Below are 17099 nucleotides of genomic sequence, written 5' to 3' on the forward strand. Positions count from 1 at the left end.
AATTAACTCAAGTTCGTTAGGACGTTGGGTCTGTCGCCCACAGTTTTCTCTTGTGTGTGCTGAATCGGGTCATAGAGGGAGACTTCCCGTGCAAACAGTTTGTGTTGGAGCTGAAGGACGCAGAGGGGGAGAGAGGGTGAGAAAGAAAGGGAGCCGGGGAGGGACGGAGCATGGCCGAGGGGTGGGCATGGTCCGAGCTCCTCAAGGCACCCCCGGTGTCATTCTCTGCAGGGGCTAGACACCAGGGAAATGTGGATTCTTGGGTTTCCTGGGCAATAATCCTGATAATAAAATAGTTGCGGGAGCAATACATTTTGAGGAATTGAAAAATGACCTCTTTCTAACTCCTAAAATTGTACATTTTGGGGTTCTGGCCACTGCCTGTGGCGGAAGCAATTGCAAGAAAGAGGTTCCCTCAGGACCGAGGGGTGCCAGGCCGATCTGAGGGCAGGTGGTGAGAAGAAATCCTTCCTTGCTCCTTGTCTCTCCTGTGGCGGGGGAAACAGAACTGGTAAAAAATGAAGGGGGGCGTCTGGACTGATCCTGATGGAGCTCTTGCAGAGGGACTGGGAAGACCTCTGCCTTTTGGGTTTTGTCACCTTGCCCTGACCCCTCCAAAGGAGGGGATTTGCTGTGGTGCCTGGGGTGAGTTTTCAGCATTTTGCCATTTGCTCTGGCCTTCTCTCTCGACTTCCAGATATTTTCGCAGTGTGCTGGGCACAGACCTCATCTTCACGCGCTGGTCTCTCTTTGCCTTGCCTTTTGTCACTTTTTCGGTTCTTCTTCAGAAAGAGTTGTGAAGCTGGCCTGTGCAGTTCTTCCCTCTTCCCGGGCCCTTGGCCACCATGAAGTGACACTTCCCAAGCCTGTTAGGTGTGTGAGGCTCTGCACTTCCCTTGTCCCCGGAAGCCCTTCCCTGTCATCTGTCCTTCACGCACTTCGGAGGGTTTCATCCCCATGCAGCCTGCTGGCTGGAGAAGAGAGCTTTGGCCTTCCCGGCTTTTACTTCTATTTGGTGACACAAGGAAGTTTCAAGCTAAATAATGAATTAAAGACTAGGGTTTTTGTTTCCCATTCCTTGTAGAGGATAAGATGAAAGTAAACAATTTCCAGTTGCCCTAGAGAGAATAGATTGTCTTCCCTAATATCCCCATTCCTACCCTATTTTATTCTGTGCCAAGAGGGTAAGGGAGATGTGCCTGGAGCAGAGGAGCATTTGGAGCCAGAACGAGGCTGCCTGTTGGCCCGATCCCAGGCCACTGCTCCTGGTTTGTAGTCTGGAGGAGAAAAGGAAGGGTGGGGGCCGGTTTACAGGAGAGAAGTGTGCGGCCTGGCTGTGAGGCAGACCCTGTCCTAGACCCAGCACCGGGGTATGGGGCGAATCCATTCAGCCAGCATGAGGACACTAGAAAGAAACTGCGCAGAGCCGCCTTTCCTGAGCAGAGGAAAACAGGCCCAAGTCAGCCAAAAACCCGCTTTGTCCAAATTATCCGAGCTCCCTCGCAAAGTGCATTTTCCGGTTTCCATTCCTGGAGTTTCCAGACTCTTGGATGATTTTGTTCTGACTGCAGAGCCCCTTCTCGTTGGCCCCCAACTGAGGGGAGGCCCCACCCTCCTCTAGGATAAGCAGCAGGGCCCCTTCCCTGGCTGCCCAGTGCTGCCGCTGCGTCATGTCTGCAGTTCCCTTCCCATCTCTGGCCGTTGTCTGGCCACTGTCTTCTTGTGGCCTTCCGCGAAGCAGCGGTAATCTTGGGACAAGGTGGGAGAGCTCAGGGTTACGAAGCCGGCTTCTTTTGGTTCAGACCAAGGCTGAATTATAAAATTCCAACAATTGGGCAAACTAATTGGGGCCCTGTTTATGGCCTTTTTAATTTCCCGTGTCCTTTCATACCCAGGCTGCAGATATGCTTTATTAAAATGGATACTGGAATATCTGGTCATTTCTGTGAAGTTTTGTAAGTTATTTGCTCTAATTGCCTGTAGTTACCCAGATCAACATGGGCCCAAGTGTCCAGGATCTGAAAGAATAAATCTGGGCCTTAAAGCCAGCAGGATATGGACAAATAGGATTTTTTTTTTTTAAGATAAAGAAGCCTCCTAAAAGTAGCCCTGTCTTAAAATATACAACTTCTTATGCTTCTAGATGTTTCACTGTAGGTAGGTGCGGGCAGGTTGTAAAACCTGTCTCAGTCTGGGAAGATTATTTTGTTTCCTTGAAGAATTTTTAACACTGTATATGTGAGTGAGGTACTGTACATATTTTCCTATTTTTCCTCAAATAATCCATACAGCCTCAGTGGACAGGTCTGTTGTGTAGAGTTTTTGAAAACCATGCATTTCTTCTCATGGAGAAGCGGTCATTTTCCTTAACTGGTTTTTCTTTCTCTGCCGCAGTACAGAGCCCTTTTCTATCTTCTTATTTTTCTTCCTCTGCTGTTCTGTTTCCCTCCATCTTTGTCCTTCTTTCTTTGCAGTTGTGGGCCTAGCTCAGCATTCTCTCTCCAGGTTTGGCTTTTTTCTCTTTTTTTGTTCTCCTTCTCTCTATTTCTCTTTCTCCGTGGCCCTTTCAGTCTATTTCTGTTGGGGGCACATTTCTCCTAGTGATGGCTGAAACTGGCATGGGTATGTATTTTAGAAATGTTTCAGTGAAAACTGTTGCTGGTTTTTTTTTTTTGTTTTTTTTTTTTTACCAAATAGTACTCAACAATAAAAGACAGAGGCTCTTCTTCCATAGAGGCAGCAAAATCCCTTTCCACAAACCAAAAGCCCATGTGAATTTTTAAAAAGTCTTATTTCTGGCTTCTCGATGATTTTTCTCTCCAATGGGGGAAATACCTCCCCCCCTCCCCATGTTTCCTGCTTTTCCTTTTTTCCCCCCTTGTCTTTTTTTTTTTTTTTTTTCTGTTCCTATTACCAGCATCAGTGGCTTCCTTTCCCCATTTCCCACGTCCTTCTACTCTGTGGCCTGCATGTCCCCTTGCTCCTTCCATCACCTGAACTCTTACACTTGCCAGTGACTCAGACCTGGAGAAGCCTTGAATTGTATGAGTGATTTTTTGTCTTGATTCTGGTCTTTGGTGCAGGATGTAAAGCGGTCTGATCTCCTGCCTGGGGCTGGAGGGGAGAAGGGAAGGAGGCTGGGCCGGGAACAGGTAATCTTCCAACAGGAGCCTCCACTCTCTTAACAAAAGGGGGACAGTTTCTTTTTGTCTAGGGCTCATGAGGGGCGTGTCTGGGCTGATGGCCGCCACCAGTGGCATGCAGGAGGAGGGGGCCTGCAGTGGAGGGTGCTTGAAATGTTTCTAATGGAACCTGAGCAATTCCTCTGTGTGCGCCCAAAATAGGAGGGGAGGAAGGGAGGGAGGGAGGAGAGAGAAATAGAGAAAGAGACCTTCTCATCTCCCTAAGCATCAGAATATCCTGGCCACTCCTCCAGAAAGACCTCCCCCACTGGGAGCCAGCAGCCCATAGAGAGAATGGGGTGAGGGGAAAGTATTTGCCTGAGAATCTTCTGCCCACCTGCAAGGTTATAGCCACTGGCAGGAGGACAATTGACAATTGTTCTTCCTCCAACTTTCTGCCCTGGGAAAGGCCTGTTGCTTCTTCTGTTAAGAGAGCCTTGAGGGGGTGCTTGGGGCTCTTTGTGGGTCCCTGAGGCTCTATTGAGACACTCTTCTGCCGCCTCTCCTCTGATCTCTCCGCCACTCCGTGGAGTTTTGACCCCCAACCCCTCTCCAGGAGCCAGTCGTGCATCTTGTCCTGTTTCCCTAACTTCTACATGGATCCTTCCATCTGTCATTTCCCAGCTGTGGGACTGTTGCTGCCCCCACCTCTATCCCTGACCCAGTTGTACCACCAGATTCAGATTCAACCCATGTCGAGCATGTCTCTTCTACTGTGGCACTGTGGTCTGTGAAGCGGAACATGCCAGGATTCTCCAGGAGGCTCATGTTGGCCATTTTCTGTTTGGTGTCTAATATTTAGTATAAATCAGAATACAAGAAAAACACCTCCATGCCAAATATAAACTCACTTGTAGTTTTTAATGACCTCATCTTGACTTTAGAAGGTAAAATTGTTTCCACAAGGTGGAGAGGCAGGATTTGGTACCTTATGTCATGTCGCTAAGCTAACATCTTTGGCTGATTGGACTGAAGCTGGTTATTAACATGATGTGAATTATTGGACACTACCCTAAGAGGCCTGTCTCTTATACCACCTGCCTTCTGTACTCTCACCTCTAACCGTTTCTTTCAGGGATCAGCCATGAGCTCAGTTCACTTGAGATGGATCATTCAGGGCACAGACTGGGGTCCCAGGTGTTGGGCAGCCCCTCTCCCATTGTCAGGGTTCAGCGCCAGCCCAGGGCTGGATGTTTTATTTTGGCACGCCCCAGGTGCTCTTCCGGGAAGCTTTCTGCCAACATAAAGGCCACAAAGCACAGGGTTTCAGTTGGGGAAGAAAGGGGCACGAGTGAGCACTGACCTTTTTTCCGTTGCCAGCTGAGGACTGAGCCTCGCTGGGGGAGAGGGCGGCTGTAGGGATGGGGTTCTGAGTGGAATTGGATCCCTTTCTCCCTGTCTGCAGCCACATCCTTCTTCCTCTGCTTTTCCTTTCATGTCATATCTATTTCCTTCTTACTGTGTGTCGAAGGCCTCAAGCATGGCTGCTCCATAGCTCCAACTGGAGAGACCCGCTCAGAAGTGGGACTCGCCTCCCCAGTGCTCACCCTTTCTGCCTGCTGTGAGGAAGGTCCCAAGTGGAGGACCAGAGCAGGGGCTCCCCGGTGGGTCCCTTCTCTGTGACTTGATTTCCCCCAGGTGGCCTGTTTTTGATAGAGCCCTTTGCTGTTTTTTGTTGTGTCCTTTCTTAGCTCTTTTCTTTTCATTTGGGTTTCTCATTTTATACTTTTGCACTTTGCACTGCTAGGGTTTGGGCCCTTTAGTCTAAATTGATTTGGGAGACAGGTAAGAAAACTAATCTCAGGTCAACTGGAGAGGGCAGATCTGGAGAATTAAATGCCTGTGCAGTGGTGAGGGGCGTTGGTCAGATTCCTTGCCTCTGCTCAGAGGTAGTGTCCATCTTTTTGCCTTTGTCACTTCTCCCCGGGTCTGGCTGTTGTTTGTGACTGCGTGTAGAGCTTGTCAGGCGGAGTGCTGTGACAGGAGGCTATTTTAATAAACTGTTGCAGTTTCTCGAGCCGAGCTGTGTTGCGTTGGCATCCCTCGTCACCGCTAATGGAGCGTGCGTGGCTGGGTGTGGGCCGAAGGAGGAGGCTGAGCTTGCTGGGGGCTGGGGGAGAAGGGAGGGATGTGTGGGGTGCTGGCCTCCCCCTTGTCTGAGAGTGCTCCTTCAGCAGCCAGACCTGGGGGCATCACAAGGTGGCAGTACCCTGGGCACCAGATCCCTGCCCTGGAAGTACTGCTGGCATGGACACTTTCTGAGCTCTCTTTCTTCTTACTTCTATTCATAGCACCGCAGGCTCGTGTGTATGTGGCCGGGGAGGAAAACTTCCACTCGCCCCTGTGTGTTCCATAGGAAGAAAAAAAAAAGAAAGAAAGAAAGAAAGAAATAGAAACAGAAAAAGAGAGTGTGCAGGCCCGAGAGAAAGACTGAAACCAAAACACAGAGAGAAGGCGCAGCTGCTTCCCCAAGGCCTTCTGGGGCTCCCGCCCGCCAGCCCGCCCGGAGTCAGGGCTTTATTTATTTATTTTTCAGGCTTAAAAAAAATTTCGAGTCTTCCACAATCCCAGTCCCCCCCACTGCCCCACCCCACCCCCAGATTTGCTGGGTGGCTGCTGCCAAATGGACCCGAGTGGGAGCCTGGAATGAAAAATTCATAACTGCTGGACTTTGCTTGTTCATTAGACGTGAACTTGTCGATTGGGCAAATTGTTTTTGGTCTCCAACTGCCGGGGGCTCTCCCCACCCTCCCTGCTCGCCCGGTTCCCTCCTCCCCTTGGACGCAGCCATTGGCTGCTCGCGGATGTCTCTTTGCCAAATAGGTGGATCCTTCTCTCTCTCTCTCTCTCTCTCTCTCTCTCTCTCTGTCTCTTTCTCCCCCCACCCCTTTTTACTGGCTTGGCACAAGCAAATGGATGGGGATTGAGCCTGAAAGGAGAGAGAGAGGGAGTTTGAGAGAGAGAAAAGGAGCAAAAAAAAAACACTCCAAAAACCCAACCAGTGCGCGCACACACGCGCACACTCACACACATGCCCCATCCCATCCACGTCCTCCCTCGATCCTCGATCTCTCCCTCCCCCCTTCTTCCTTTCCTCCCTCCCTCGCTCCCTCTCTCTCTTTTGCACGCGTCTGCCAGCAACGGTCTGCAGCCGGTCAGAACTCGTCCTCTTCCCCGGGAATCTGCGAGCTCCCCCTTTTCCTCCGATCAGGCAGCTCGAAGTTTACACCCCTGTGCCGCTGCCAAAGCCGAAAGCCTTTTTCTTCAGCTGCCGCTTTTTCCCTCCTGGGTTTTGTTTTTGTTTTTGTTTTCCACGGGGGTGGGGTGGGGTGCGTTGTTGGTTGCGGGGAGATGGTGGGAGGCTGGTTTTGATTTTTAAATTTTGCATTTTTTTCTTTTTTTTTTTTAAACTGGAAGAGGATGCACAGGGGAAGAAATTGAAAAAAAAATTTTGTTGGCTTTTGTTTACCTGGCGTGTGTGGCAACCGGCTCGCTCCCTCTCTCTGCTTGCTATCCCTGACCTTTCTTTCTTTTTGCTCCTTTTCAAGAAAAATATTAATTTCCCCCTTCTGTGCAATGGAGCATGGGGGGGGGAGGAGGGGGAAGGGTTTGAGAATCCACCCAAGCCCGGCCCCTATTCCCCAGAACACCAATAATAACCCCCTTTAAAACATTTACCTTCCTCCCCTGCTCCTCCTCCTCCCCCCTCCCCCCACCCGCCCCCAACTCACAACTCTTTTGAGTCCAGAATCTCAGAATCGGGCGTTGGGCTTTGCCGGGTGCTTCAGATCAATGGTAATTATTTAATTTTTTCCAGTTTTATTTTTGTAAACAGAAATCAATTATTATTTAAACTTCAAACAAGCAAACAACCAAAAAAAAAAAAAAAAAAAAACAAACAAAACCGAGAGAGCCCATCCTTCTGTCACCTGACTGAGTGGGAAAGAGGGTGAAGGGGTTGTGGGAGGCTGGGGAAGGGGTCGCAAGAAGACCCATGTAGCTTTTAACCCTAATGTGGCCGAGACAAGCACCTTATTTGTGCTAACAAGAAGTGTTTTGTTCATTATTACTGTGATTAACATTAGTACTGGTGTCGATAACAAAGCTGAAATCACATATTTAGGATTTAGGTCTGATTAAAAAATGCTGGGGTGGATGTTCCAACTGGATCAGGAGAAAAGAAAATGAAAACAGCCTGGGGAGAGGGAAGCCTGATCTGTTTCCTCACTCGCTTGCTGGTGGATGTCATTTTCTCTCTTCTTGGGGGCGGCCAAAAATCGACCGGTGTCGGGGACCAGAGGCGGCCCCGCACGCCCCCGCGTGTGCGTCCACGGGCGTCTGTGCAGACGGACACTGTGCCGGGGCGAGCTGACAGGAGTTCACGGCTGCGATAGAACATGGAGATGTCATGGGCGCGACAGAGCCTGGCGGGGATACCAGCAGCGTGTGTGTGTGGACGGCAACGTTGTCTGTGCGCGTGTGTGTGAGTGAGTGAGGGAGAGAGAGAGAGAATAGGTGTGTGTAGAGGCTCCCGGTGCCTCTGTCTGGCTGCTGAGGCTGAGATGGGAGCAAGTGGCTGGCGAAGCTGGTGGTGGCTTCAAACCACACTTTTGTAGAACAATCGCAAGAGAAAATTGTTGGGGGGAGGGAGGAGGAGGAGAAGGCGGTTTTCCTTGTGCCCCCCCTTCTAACGCTGCTTTTCTCCTTCTCTCTTTCCCCCTCATCCCGTCTTCCCCTCCTCCCGTCCTCCCTCGCCCCGCATGCTCCCGGCTTGCCGCCTGCAGGATGAGTTCCACCCGTTCATCGAGGCACTGCTGCCTCACGTCCGTGCTTTCTCCTACACCTGGTTCAACCTGCAGGCGCGGAAGCGCAAGTACTTCAAGAAGCATGAAAAGCGGATGTCGAAGGACGAGGAGCGGGCGGTGAAGGACGAGCTGCTGGGCGAGAAGCCCGAGATCAAGCAGAAGTGGGCATCCCGGCTGCTGGCCAAGCTGCGCAAGGACATCCGGCCCGAGTTCCGAGAGGACTTCGTGCTGACCATCACGGGCAAGAAGCCCCCCTGCTGCGTGCTCTCCAACCCCGACCAGAAGGGCAAGATCCGGCGGATTGACTGCCTGCGCCAGGCTGACAAGGTGTGGCGGCTGGACCTGGTCATGGTGATTTTGTTTAAGGGGATCCCCCTGGAAAGTACTGATGGGGAGCGGCTCTACAAGTCGCCTCAGTGCTCGAACCCCGGCCTGTGCGTCCAGCCACATCACATTGGAGTCACAATCAAAGAACTGGATCTTTATCTGGCTTACTTTGTCCACACTCCGGGTAGGTCGTTCTCAACCATTTTTCCCCCTCATTTTATTTTCCTTGCTGGCATTTGTTCTGTTTATTGTTCTCTAATTTCCAAGCGATAACTCGCCACGGGCCTAACTGGTGTATGCCCGTCCTGCGGGGCCTGCAACACGTTCTATGGGCCCTTTTCCTTTTTCCTGTCTTCTGTCTCCCGCCACCTGTTCTATTCTTCCTCCTCTGCTCCCTGGCCATGGTATGGACTTTGTGCATCTCCATCTTTAGAGGACTTATCTGATCAGAAAGATGCTGCAGGTCTTAGGATTGAGGACATGATGCCCCCAGAATTATCCATGATGGTGAGAGTTTGAGATGAACAACAACAGCAAACCTATAGTTGCTCTTACTAAAATGAGTCAGAAGAAGTATTGAGGGGCAGGTGCTAGTTTTACTGCAGCTTCACCTCCAGTCCCAGGAAAAACTGGGTTTGGTACAAGCGGGATGGGCAGGAGTTTGGTGGAGAGAAGGGGCATGTGAAACCCTGGGATATGAGACTGAATGAACAGAAAAGAGGAGAGAAGACAGTAGTGGGCAGATTCTGTGGCCTAAATACTCAGGCGGGAGCTGTTTTGGCTGGGATTTGGCTGTCAGAGAGTATGAAAGTAATTTGATTTCATAGAGAGTGAAAACAAGGACGAGATTCCTTGAGCTCTTTCCCTTCTCCTTATTTCAGCTAAAGTGGCAAGGCCTCAGGATGGATACCCACAACCCTGGCACTCTGCTGGGGAGCAGAGAGGCTTTCTCGGGGCACAGGCATGGCAGGGAGCAGCGTTGCTGTGGAAGAGGTCTTAAACAAGCAAACAAACAAACAAACAAAAAAACTCTGTAAAATCTCCTTTTCCTTTTGTGTTCCAAGTAGTTCTGCTTTTCTTCGCTTTTCCAGTTTTACCCTGCATTTTGGGTCAGGGTGGTGTAGTTCTCCTCCTCTGTTCCTTTTTTTCCCTTACCCTTTCCCTTTTTATAATTTCTTTCCGCTTTTGTTTTCTTACAAATTGAAACAGAGATGGCTGGTTAATTTTTAGCCTCCACTCAGCTACGCCCAATTTACTGCCGCCTTTGAAACCTAAACGGGCGGCACTCTGTGATTAAGCAAGGCAGAAGTGTGTTTACATTATGCCCAACCAACTTGTAATGAGAGGGCTACCAAACCTTTCTCTCTCTCTCTCTCTCTCTCTCTCTGTGTGTGTGTGTGTGTGTGTGTGTTTCCTTTCCACCATTCCAGTATTTTTTCCCCTTCATTTCCCTTCTTCCTCTCTTTATGCGAATTTGAGAGAACGTGGCTTAACTTCAGCTCTCGCAAAGGTTGTTTGCCTGCGAGTGTGTGTCTCTGTGTCTTCCTTCCTGTTCATTCACAAAAAAGAAAAGTGATTCACAATGGCTGTGGTCACCCCCTTGCCTGTTTGGGAAGTTGGGAGGAATGATATAACTGGATCCAGAAATAAAATTCGGGTTTGGGGGTGCTTTCAGCACTGCATCAGGAATGTAATCTAGACTAGAGTGAGCCCTGAGTTTATATGTTGGAGAACTGTGGAGAGGAGAAGGTGGTATTGGAATTCTTGTCCTGAGAGGTTGCTTTGGTAACTGGTTAGAAGTAGGGGACACCACTCTCACCCCCCAAGTCCCTACCTACTTCTGTGGATCTTTCTAGGCCTGCACTCGGCCCTGTGTGACCATCGTGACCCGTCATGCAGAAGGGCCAGGTGCCAGTCATTCCCCCTCCCTTCAGCTTGAATTTTTTCTTTTGTCTTTTTTCTTTTTGGAAAACAGACTGAGAGGGAAAAAAAAGTTATCCCCTCATTCTCTGTCTATACAGCAAGCCAGAGTGGGGAGGGTGTGTGCCTGGTAGTATTGGAGGTGACTGGTGGCTTGCAGAAGGCTTGGAGCCTCGAGCTTACCAGTGTGGCCATCAGATACTCCTGCACAAGGGGATTCTGCACCTTCCAATTAGAACCAGGGGCTCGAGAGCATCTAAGATGAAAATCAACACTCATCTTCCTCTGAGCTGGCTTCCTCCAACCCCGCTCTCTGACTGGATCCTTGTAGCTGAGTTGTTTCCCTGGCCTCTTTTATTTTAGGCCGAATTCTTGACTGCTGCCAGCGTGGGGCTAAGGTAGGATGAAAAGTATGTGAGGAAGGAGACCGTTTCCTGGCCAGAAGAAAGGCCCCCCCCATGCCTCCCTGCCAGCTTAAGAGATCATTCGCCCAGGAATATGAGTGAATTCATACCCCATTCCATGTAGCCGAGGCCACTTCTCTGTGCTGGGGCTGAGGCCAAGTCTCCTCTACAAAAGCAGAGTAGGGAACTAAGGGTGTATTTTATATCATTCAGGCCCCAGACTCCAGATAATTTCAGTGAAGGTGGGATTTTTCTCACTGGAATTGCTTTAGTTTGAGCGTGCCTTCCTGAAGTGAGTTGGGGCGAGTTGGTGCAGCTCGGGCCACCAGTGGGCCGCATCACTTGTTCCTCTTTGGAGTTGGATTGGGTGGTCTTGAGATGGCGCAGACCAGGCATGGCTTCCTCCTTGAGCTGGCCCACTTTGCTAGAAAATGTCTTCTGTGGCTGAGCCACCAAACAGCGTCGACCTGTGGGCACCACTTTCTCCATGCCCATGCCTGCCAGACACACTCAGCAGAGCTGCCACTTGCTCCTTCCTTCCAGGATGATCAACTGGGGACAGGGGCCGGGATGGCACAGGCTCAGACAAGAGCTGCTTTGGACTCTGAAATAAGTGTTTTTCCTTTTCTTAAGACAGAGCTGAAGAGCCAGATCTGGGCTGAGCTGGGGGTCCTGGGTTTGATGACAGTAACGGTGATGTGGTGGTAAATGTGGGGGTGTGGCTTTGTTCCCAGGTGCCATTGTCACCCATGGCCTTCCTGAGCCCTTGTTATGTCCCAGATGAAGCTTCAAGAGATTACATGTTCGAGAGGGAATAAAGGACGTGTGTTTGGCGTTGAAACTCCACTCCCAGAATACTGGGTCCAAATACAGAATACTAGGTCCAAAAGGCTGCCATGAGGCTGGCCTTCCTGCCGGGAAGGAGTCTCTCTGTGTGTCTGTCTGTGTTTAAGAAGGGAGGTTGAGGCAGGGCAGGGTCAGAGAGCACTGCCATGGGGAGGAAGGTATCCATTTCCTGGTGATATCCTTCCATTCAAAGCGGGTATCCCAGAACAGGTGGCCGGGGATGGGTGAGCTGGGGAGGGCCAGGAGAGAGACCTCTGCTTGTGTGAGAAAGGGTGGCCGAGCTGGCCTAGAACTGCTGCTAGACTATCTCCAAAGTTTCTGCAGCACCCTGAAGGTGAACCAGTGCCTTCAGACCTTCCTGACACCTAAGCCTTGGTCCTAGGAAAGAAAAAAAAAATCCAAAACTAATAAAATACTTGATTGAATGGAACTGTCAGCGTCTCCCTGTCAGATCCCTCCTGTGGGCCTGCAGCGGAATCCCCACGAAGTCCAGGTATTTGAGTGGTGGCTCTTTTCTTTATCTAAACTCCTTAATGATGGAGAGCTTCCCACATAGAAAGAACTCCTGTGTACCCACCACTAGTGCCAGCAATTGCCAGATCACGGCCAATCTCTATTCAACCATCCTCCCAACTGCCCACCCACGCTGAGTTATTTAGAAGATCCAGGCATTATAGCTTTTCATCTGTAAATGTTTTTGTGCACATCTCTAAAGATACGGACTCTTGAAAAACCAAACCACAATACCACTATTATACCCATTAAAAATTCAGCATTTTTTTTTTTAGTATCATCAGATACTGGTTAATGTTCACATTTCCCTAATTATCACTTAATTTTTTGTTTATAGTTTGTTTGAATCAGGATCCAGATGGGGTCGGTCCTGCATTGCGATGGGTTGATCAGTCTCTAAAGACTCATCATAATCTCTAGGTAGTCCTTCTCCTCTACCTCTTCCTTAGTCTTGGTTTCTTTTCTGGCAGTTGTCATTGTTGTTGTCGTTGAAGGAAACAGGTTGTTTGTCCTGTGGGGTTTCCTCAGCTGGACTCTGCAGGCTGTGCTGCCCCGGGTGATTCAGTGAGTGTGGTGCTCTGAGAGCAGATTCGGCCTCCCCTCCCTCCCTCCCTTCGGGTCCCGGGACAGCTGAGCTTGGCCATACCTGTCGCAGGAAATGGGTTAGCACCTGAGGATTTGTCTAAGTGAACTTTTTCACCTGTAGGGTTGCCTTCTCAGGTATGAGAGCTTCTTGGTTTTGGCACTCTAGTTTAGGGTTTGGGGCTTTGTAGCAAGCACTAGTTTTCAGGTCTGAAGGAGGGCTGCCCATCCACGTCCTTCCTTGGCGGTGGAGGGCATTGTTCAGCTGTGTCCATACTGCCAAGACGGGGCTGGTGCCAGCGAGGTTCCCCAAGCCTTTGCTGGATGCCCAACCTGACTGTTGGCTCTGGGGTGAGTATGTGGGAGGGTCCACAGGAGCGCCCGCCGCTTTCTCCGGGTCCACCCCCACCATGGACCCTGTGCCGCCTCATCCATTGCCTCCTTTTTCAAGACCCAGAAATGCCACTGGTCTGCGTCTTTGAGGCAGCGCCATCTGGTGCCAGGGCTGACAAAGATCGCAGGGCCCTGGAACTGATGCCTAAAATTAGCGGGATCTACAGATTATCTTTTAACCCAATGTAGAGTCCCCTTTAGAACATCCCAGAAGAGGTGTCACTGTCATTCAAAGGTCAGCTTTGGTTGTAAAATTCTTCCATTCTTCCATGTCTAGCTTGTAGGATGGGTCCAGGGATTAAACCAGCTAATATGTAAAGATACCGGCACATAGCAGGACGGCAGCTGCTGTGATTGAGAACAATTGTTATGATTTAGGGAGCCCAAGGGTGACTCTCTGTCACCTTTACTTGTTGGTCTTTTTTTTCTCTTAAGGGATGACCCAGGTGAAAGCTGATTTTTCTGTAATAGGACAGCATTTGAAATACCAAAGGCAGCTCTTATGTCTCCCTTCCACCCTTCTCCCCAGGAAGCTGTCTCCTCTCCAGCCTGAATATCACCAGTCCCTAATGCCTCCCACATTTCACATGGCTCCTAGTGCCCTTGCATTTTGGTAACCACCTCCTGGAAGCCCTCTGGTTTGTTTTGGTCCCTCTGATTCATAAAATTTCTGAAACTGGAGTGTTCAGAATTGAACACAGAAACTCCAAGCATGATCAGATCCTAGCCAGCCATGGTGGCTACATAATTTTCAGGGCCTTCCAGCTACATACTGTGCAGAGCTCAGTGCAAAATGAAAATGTGGGGCTCCTTGTTCAAAATTTTTAGGAATTACAGCATGACATCAGTTAGAGCATTTAACCAAGCGTGGGGGGCACGCAGGTTGCACACCCGTGAAGCTGGCCCAGGACGCCTTTGTTTTGGACATTCATGTCTGTTAATACAACTTGGGGTGCTGGGTCTGGGTGATGTGGAATAATGATGGGGCTCAGGCTGGCCTCAGAGGGGGGCATGACCCCAAAGAGGAGAACAGAAATGCCTAGACCCAATCCTTATGCTTGGGCTTGGTCTTATTCTCAGACTCCTTTGACCACCTGCTCTTGTCCCTTTTGTTCATAGTGCTGTCCACCCAACCAGTCAAGAGCTCCCATTGCCTACAACATGCAGGGGGTGTCTCAGTAGAGCGCTCGCTCTGCTGGCTGAATTGGAGGCTATGACACGGGGGAAAAAAGAGTCCACCTCTGTCGGAGCTTGAGCCAGCAAAGCGCCGACCGTGAACAAGCCAGGGGGGACCTAGAGGCCTGATCCCATAATTATGGGCATGGTGACCAGCTGTGCTCTATTGCCAACCCAGAGGAAACAGGGCTACTCTGCAGCAGGAAGGCTGGGGTCCAGACGTGCAGAAGGACTTCCTGAGAACTTGGTTTACTTTTTGGCGCTTCCAAAGCATGGTAGAATTCCCTTTATCCATGAAATGCACACTTAGTCAACTTAACTGTGAGCAAGGTCCTGGCCTAGGGGTTCCTAGATCTCTAAGAGTAAGAGAATCTTGCATGTACCTGGCAGGCTTTGGGTAAAGGCCCGATGATATCTTCTAGAAGGCTTCCTCCCGTAGGCATAGGCGTGAACCTGCAGTGACCCATGCTGGAGGGGAGGGAAGGCCCAAAGGGCCTTATTTGGGGGATAGCTCACAGTGGGCTGTGAAGTGGGAGGCAAGGTCCTTCTTGGCCACCTTCTACTGTTACAGAGACCTGGGATGCCAGAGGAAGAGTGGGTTAGAAGGGGTGATGAGGCCAGCGCTACGTTCTCCCTCTGTTCTGGCGTCCTATAGCAGCTGGGCAGAGAGGGGACAGCTGAGTGTCCCCCTTTCTGCCTAGGGAAGAAGGTGACTCCCTCCCACGCCTTTTTCTCTTTGCCCTGTCCGTCCCACCCCTCCACCCCCGCCCCTCTGTCTCAGGAGCTGCCACGCTTCAGTTATTTTATCCTTCAGTGTCCGATTCAGAAGTCTTTTCAAAGGCCCCAGCCGTGTCAGCGCGGTGCTCGCACAAAAGACCTCTTTGATTTCTTGTTTGTTTTCATTTGCCAGTGGAGGGGGAGGGGGGCAGGAGAGAAAGAGCTTCTGGGTTTTAAAATTTTTATTTGGGTTGCTTCATTCTCAGAGGAGTTGGCTCCCTGGAACTCCTTTCTGAGTTGGGGGCTCGGAGTTGAACGGCAGCCTTCTGAAGAGAGGGCTAGTGTAGGAGTGGAGGATTGGGTGGGGCTCCCAGGGTGACAGGAGGAGGTGTAGGAGTTTAAATATAGTTATTGATTCACCCTACAAACACTTTGGGCAGATCTTATGTGCTAGGCCTAAGGGTAGCCCTGCCTGTTGGGTAGACGAAAGGTCTGAGGTGTCTGGCACATGACATTCCCCTGTGTGTTGCATCCTTCGAGGACTCCTCACAGCTGTGGATTTGCACAGTTGTGAACTTTGACTTTGTTATTTTTCCTTTTTTGTCCCAGATTCCGCCTTTGAAGGGGGTTCTACTAGCATACACGCTTCTTGGAGACTCGGTACTTCAGAATACAGGTTGGGGCTTCCCACTCTACATCAGAGAATGAGGGAGAGGGAGTGAGAGGTTTATAGAGCAGCTAGGTGTCTTCCTGGGAATGGTGTGCAGAGGATCTGGGCCCACAGCTTGTTTTGGATTTTGAGGGCAGGTCGGTGCTGCTGAGACCTTGGTGAGTAGGGAGTTGAGGCCAAAAAGAGATGGAAGGCCATGCTTGTCCAAGGTTTTGAACAAGAGACACCCAAACCAGTGCCTGTTGGGGTGTGTACCTTAACACATGTGGGCACATCCCTACATCCCAGTAAGAAGAGGTGCAGCCTGCTGGTTTACATGCCCGTATGGAGGCCTAATTGTCAGGGCTTGGGAAGAGAGTGCCACAGACCGAGACTCAGGCAGGTGGTCACGGGCATCAGCAACAGGGAAGTGTGCCCATTGGGTGAGGGGGGGCTCGCAGGGCCTGGTTGGCAGACGGGAGGAGGAGGCTGGGGGGCTGAGAGATAGATAAATATAGCTGATGGCATTTCTGATGATAGGTTTTTCTTGGCACCAAGGGCACCGTGGAAAACAGCACGACAAACGCCCGGCCCTGCAGGCCGCCGTCGCCATTTTAAGCATGTTTGAGTTTAAGGGTTGTTGGCGTTAGAATAGGGTTCCAGGAGGCGGAGAGCCTAGGGAGGAGAAGTTTGACTGGACTGGACCTTACCCCCCCAGGTGCCTGGGTCCCTTACTTTGTCTATAATGAATATCTCGTACCTTATTTCCTGGCCCTTTGGGGATTTAAAAATATTCTGGGGCTGCCCTTTGTGGGTCTGTCTCCCAAGTGACTTATTTCACCACCAGCTGCCATGGCCTATCAGTAGGGGGCATCTTGGCTCTTCTCTCACTCCTGATGCCTTACTGATGACATGGCATGCCACCACCACCCCAGTACAGGGTACTTATTAGCTGTTATTTGGGGACACCCAATAACTTAAGGGGCACCTGTTTGTCCAGGCTCCTAACAACTTCTTGTCCCCTGTGGGCATGCCCTTGGTCTCTATCCCCTGCTTTAATTCCATTTTTCCATTGAAGGCCCTCTATGGCTTTAGCACCAGGCTAAGTCCTCTGTATGTATTAATTCCCTGAATTCTCACCCTGATTCTAGTTTTAAACCTGTGCTCCTGGCTGGGTGTGTGTGCACTCAGGTGATGTGCATAATGTGTGTAGTGAGGAATCAGCAAACCAGACCTGGGGACCAGGGAGGCTTCCTAGAAGACGACCTACTTGACCTGCACCTTGAAAGACAGTGAGGAATTAGCTCGTTTTGTCAGCTGCCTGAGCCTTCTCAGTGTGCCTGGAGCTGATTCCCTCCTCACAGTGGTTGAGTGATATAGACAGGGCAGGTATTATTGTATCTACTGTACAGAGGAGGACCCGAAGTACAGAGATGTCAGAGGACTCTGGTCACATGATGAGTTTCTGGCAGAAGGGGCCAGGTTCTAGGTCCCTGAGTACCTGGAGCTCATTCTGAGGGCATCGCTGCTCCTTGAACTTCATCAGGATTACTGGCTTTGGCAGAGTCTCAGAGGAGAAAACCTC

General features: G+C 50.5%; 1 protein-coding gene across 10 annotated transcripts in view; it reads left to right on the top strand.

The window, feature by feature from the left end:
- NFIX (nuclear factor I X) overlaps positions 1 to 17099 on the top strand; it is a 103509-nt gene that overhangs the window by 21634 nt on the left and 64776 nt on the right. For 3 of the 10 annotated variants that reach the window (XM_054464168.2, XM_054464173.2, XM_063657935.1), the window contains exons 1-2: positions 6801 to 6977; positions 7967 to 8498. In XM_054464168.2, the coding sequence (XP_054320143.1) occupies positions 6975 to 6977; positions 7967 to 8498 (535 nt within the window). In that variant the 5' untranslated portion in view covers positions 6801 to 6974. The other 7 variants (XM_063657933.1, XM_054464166.2, XM_063657934.1 and 4 more) reach the window with 5 other exon arrangements.

Source organism: Pongo pygmaeus, chromosome 20 (assembly GCF_028885625.2).
Source record: "Pongo pygmaeus isolate AG05252 chromosome 20, NHGRI_mPonPyg2-v2.0_pri, whole genome shotgun sequence".
NCBI lineage: Eukaryota > Metazoa > Chordata > Mammalia > Primates > Hominidae > Pongo > Pongo pygmaeus.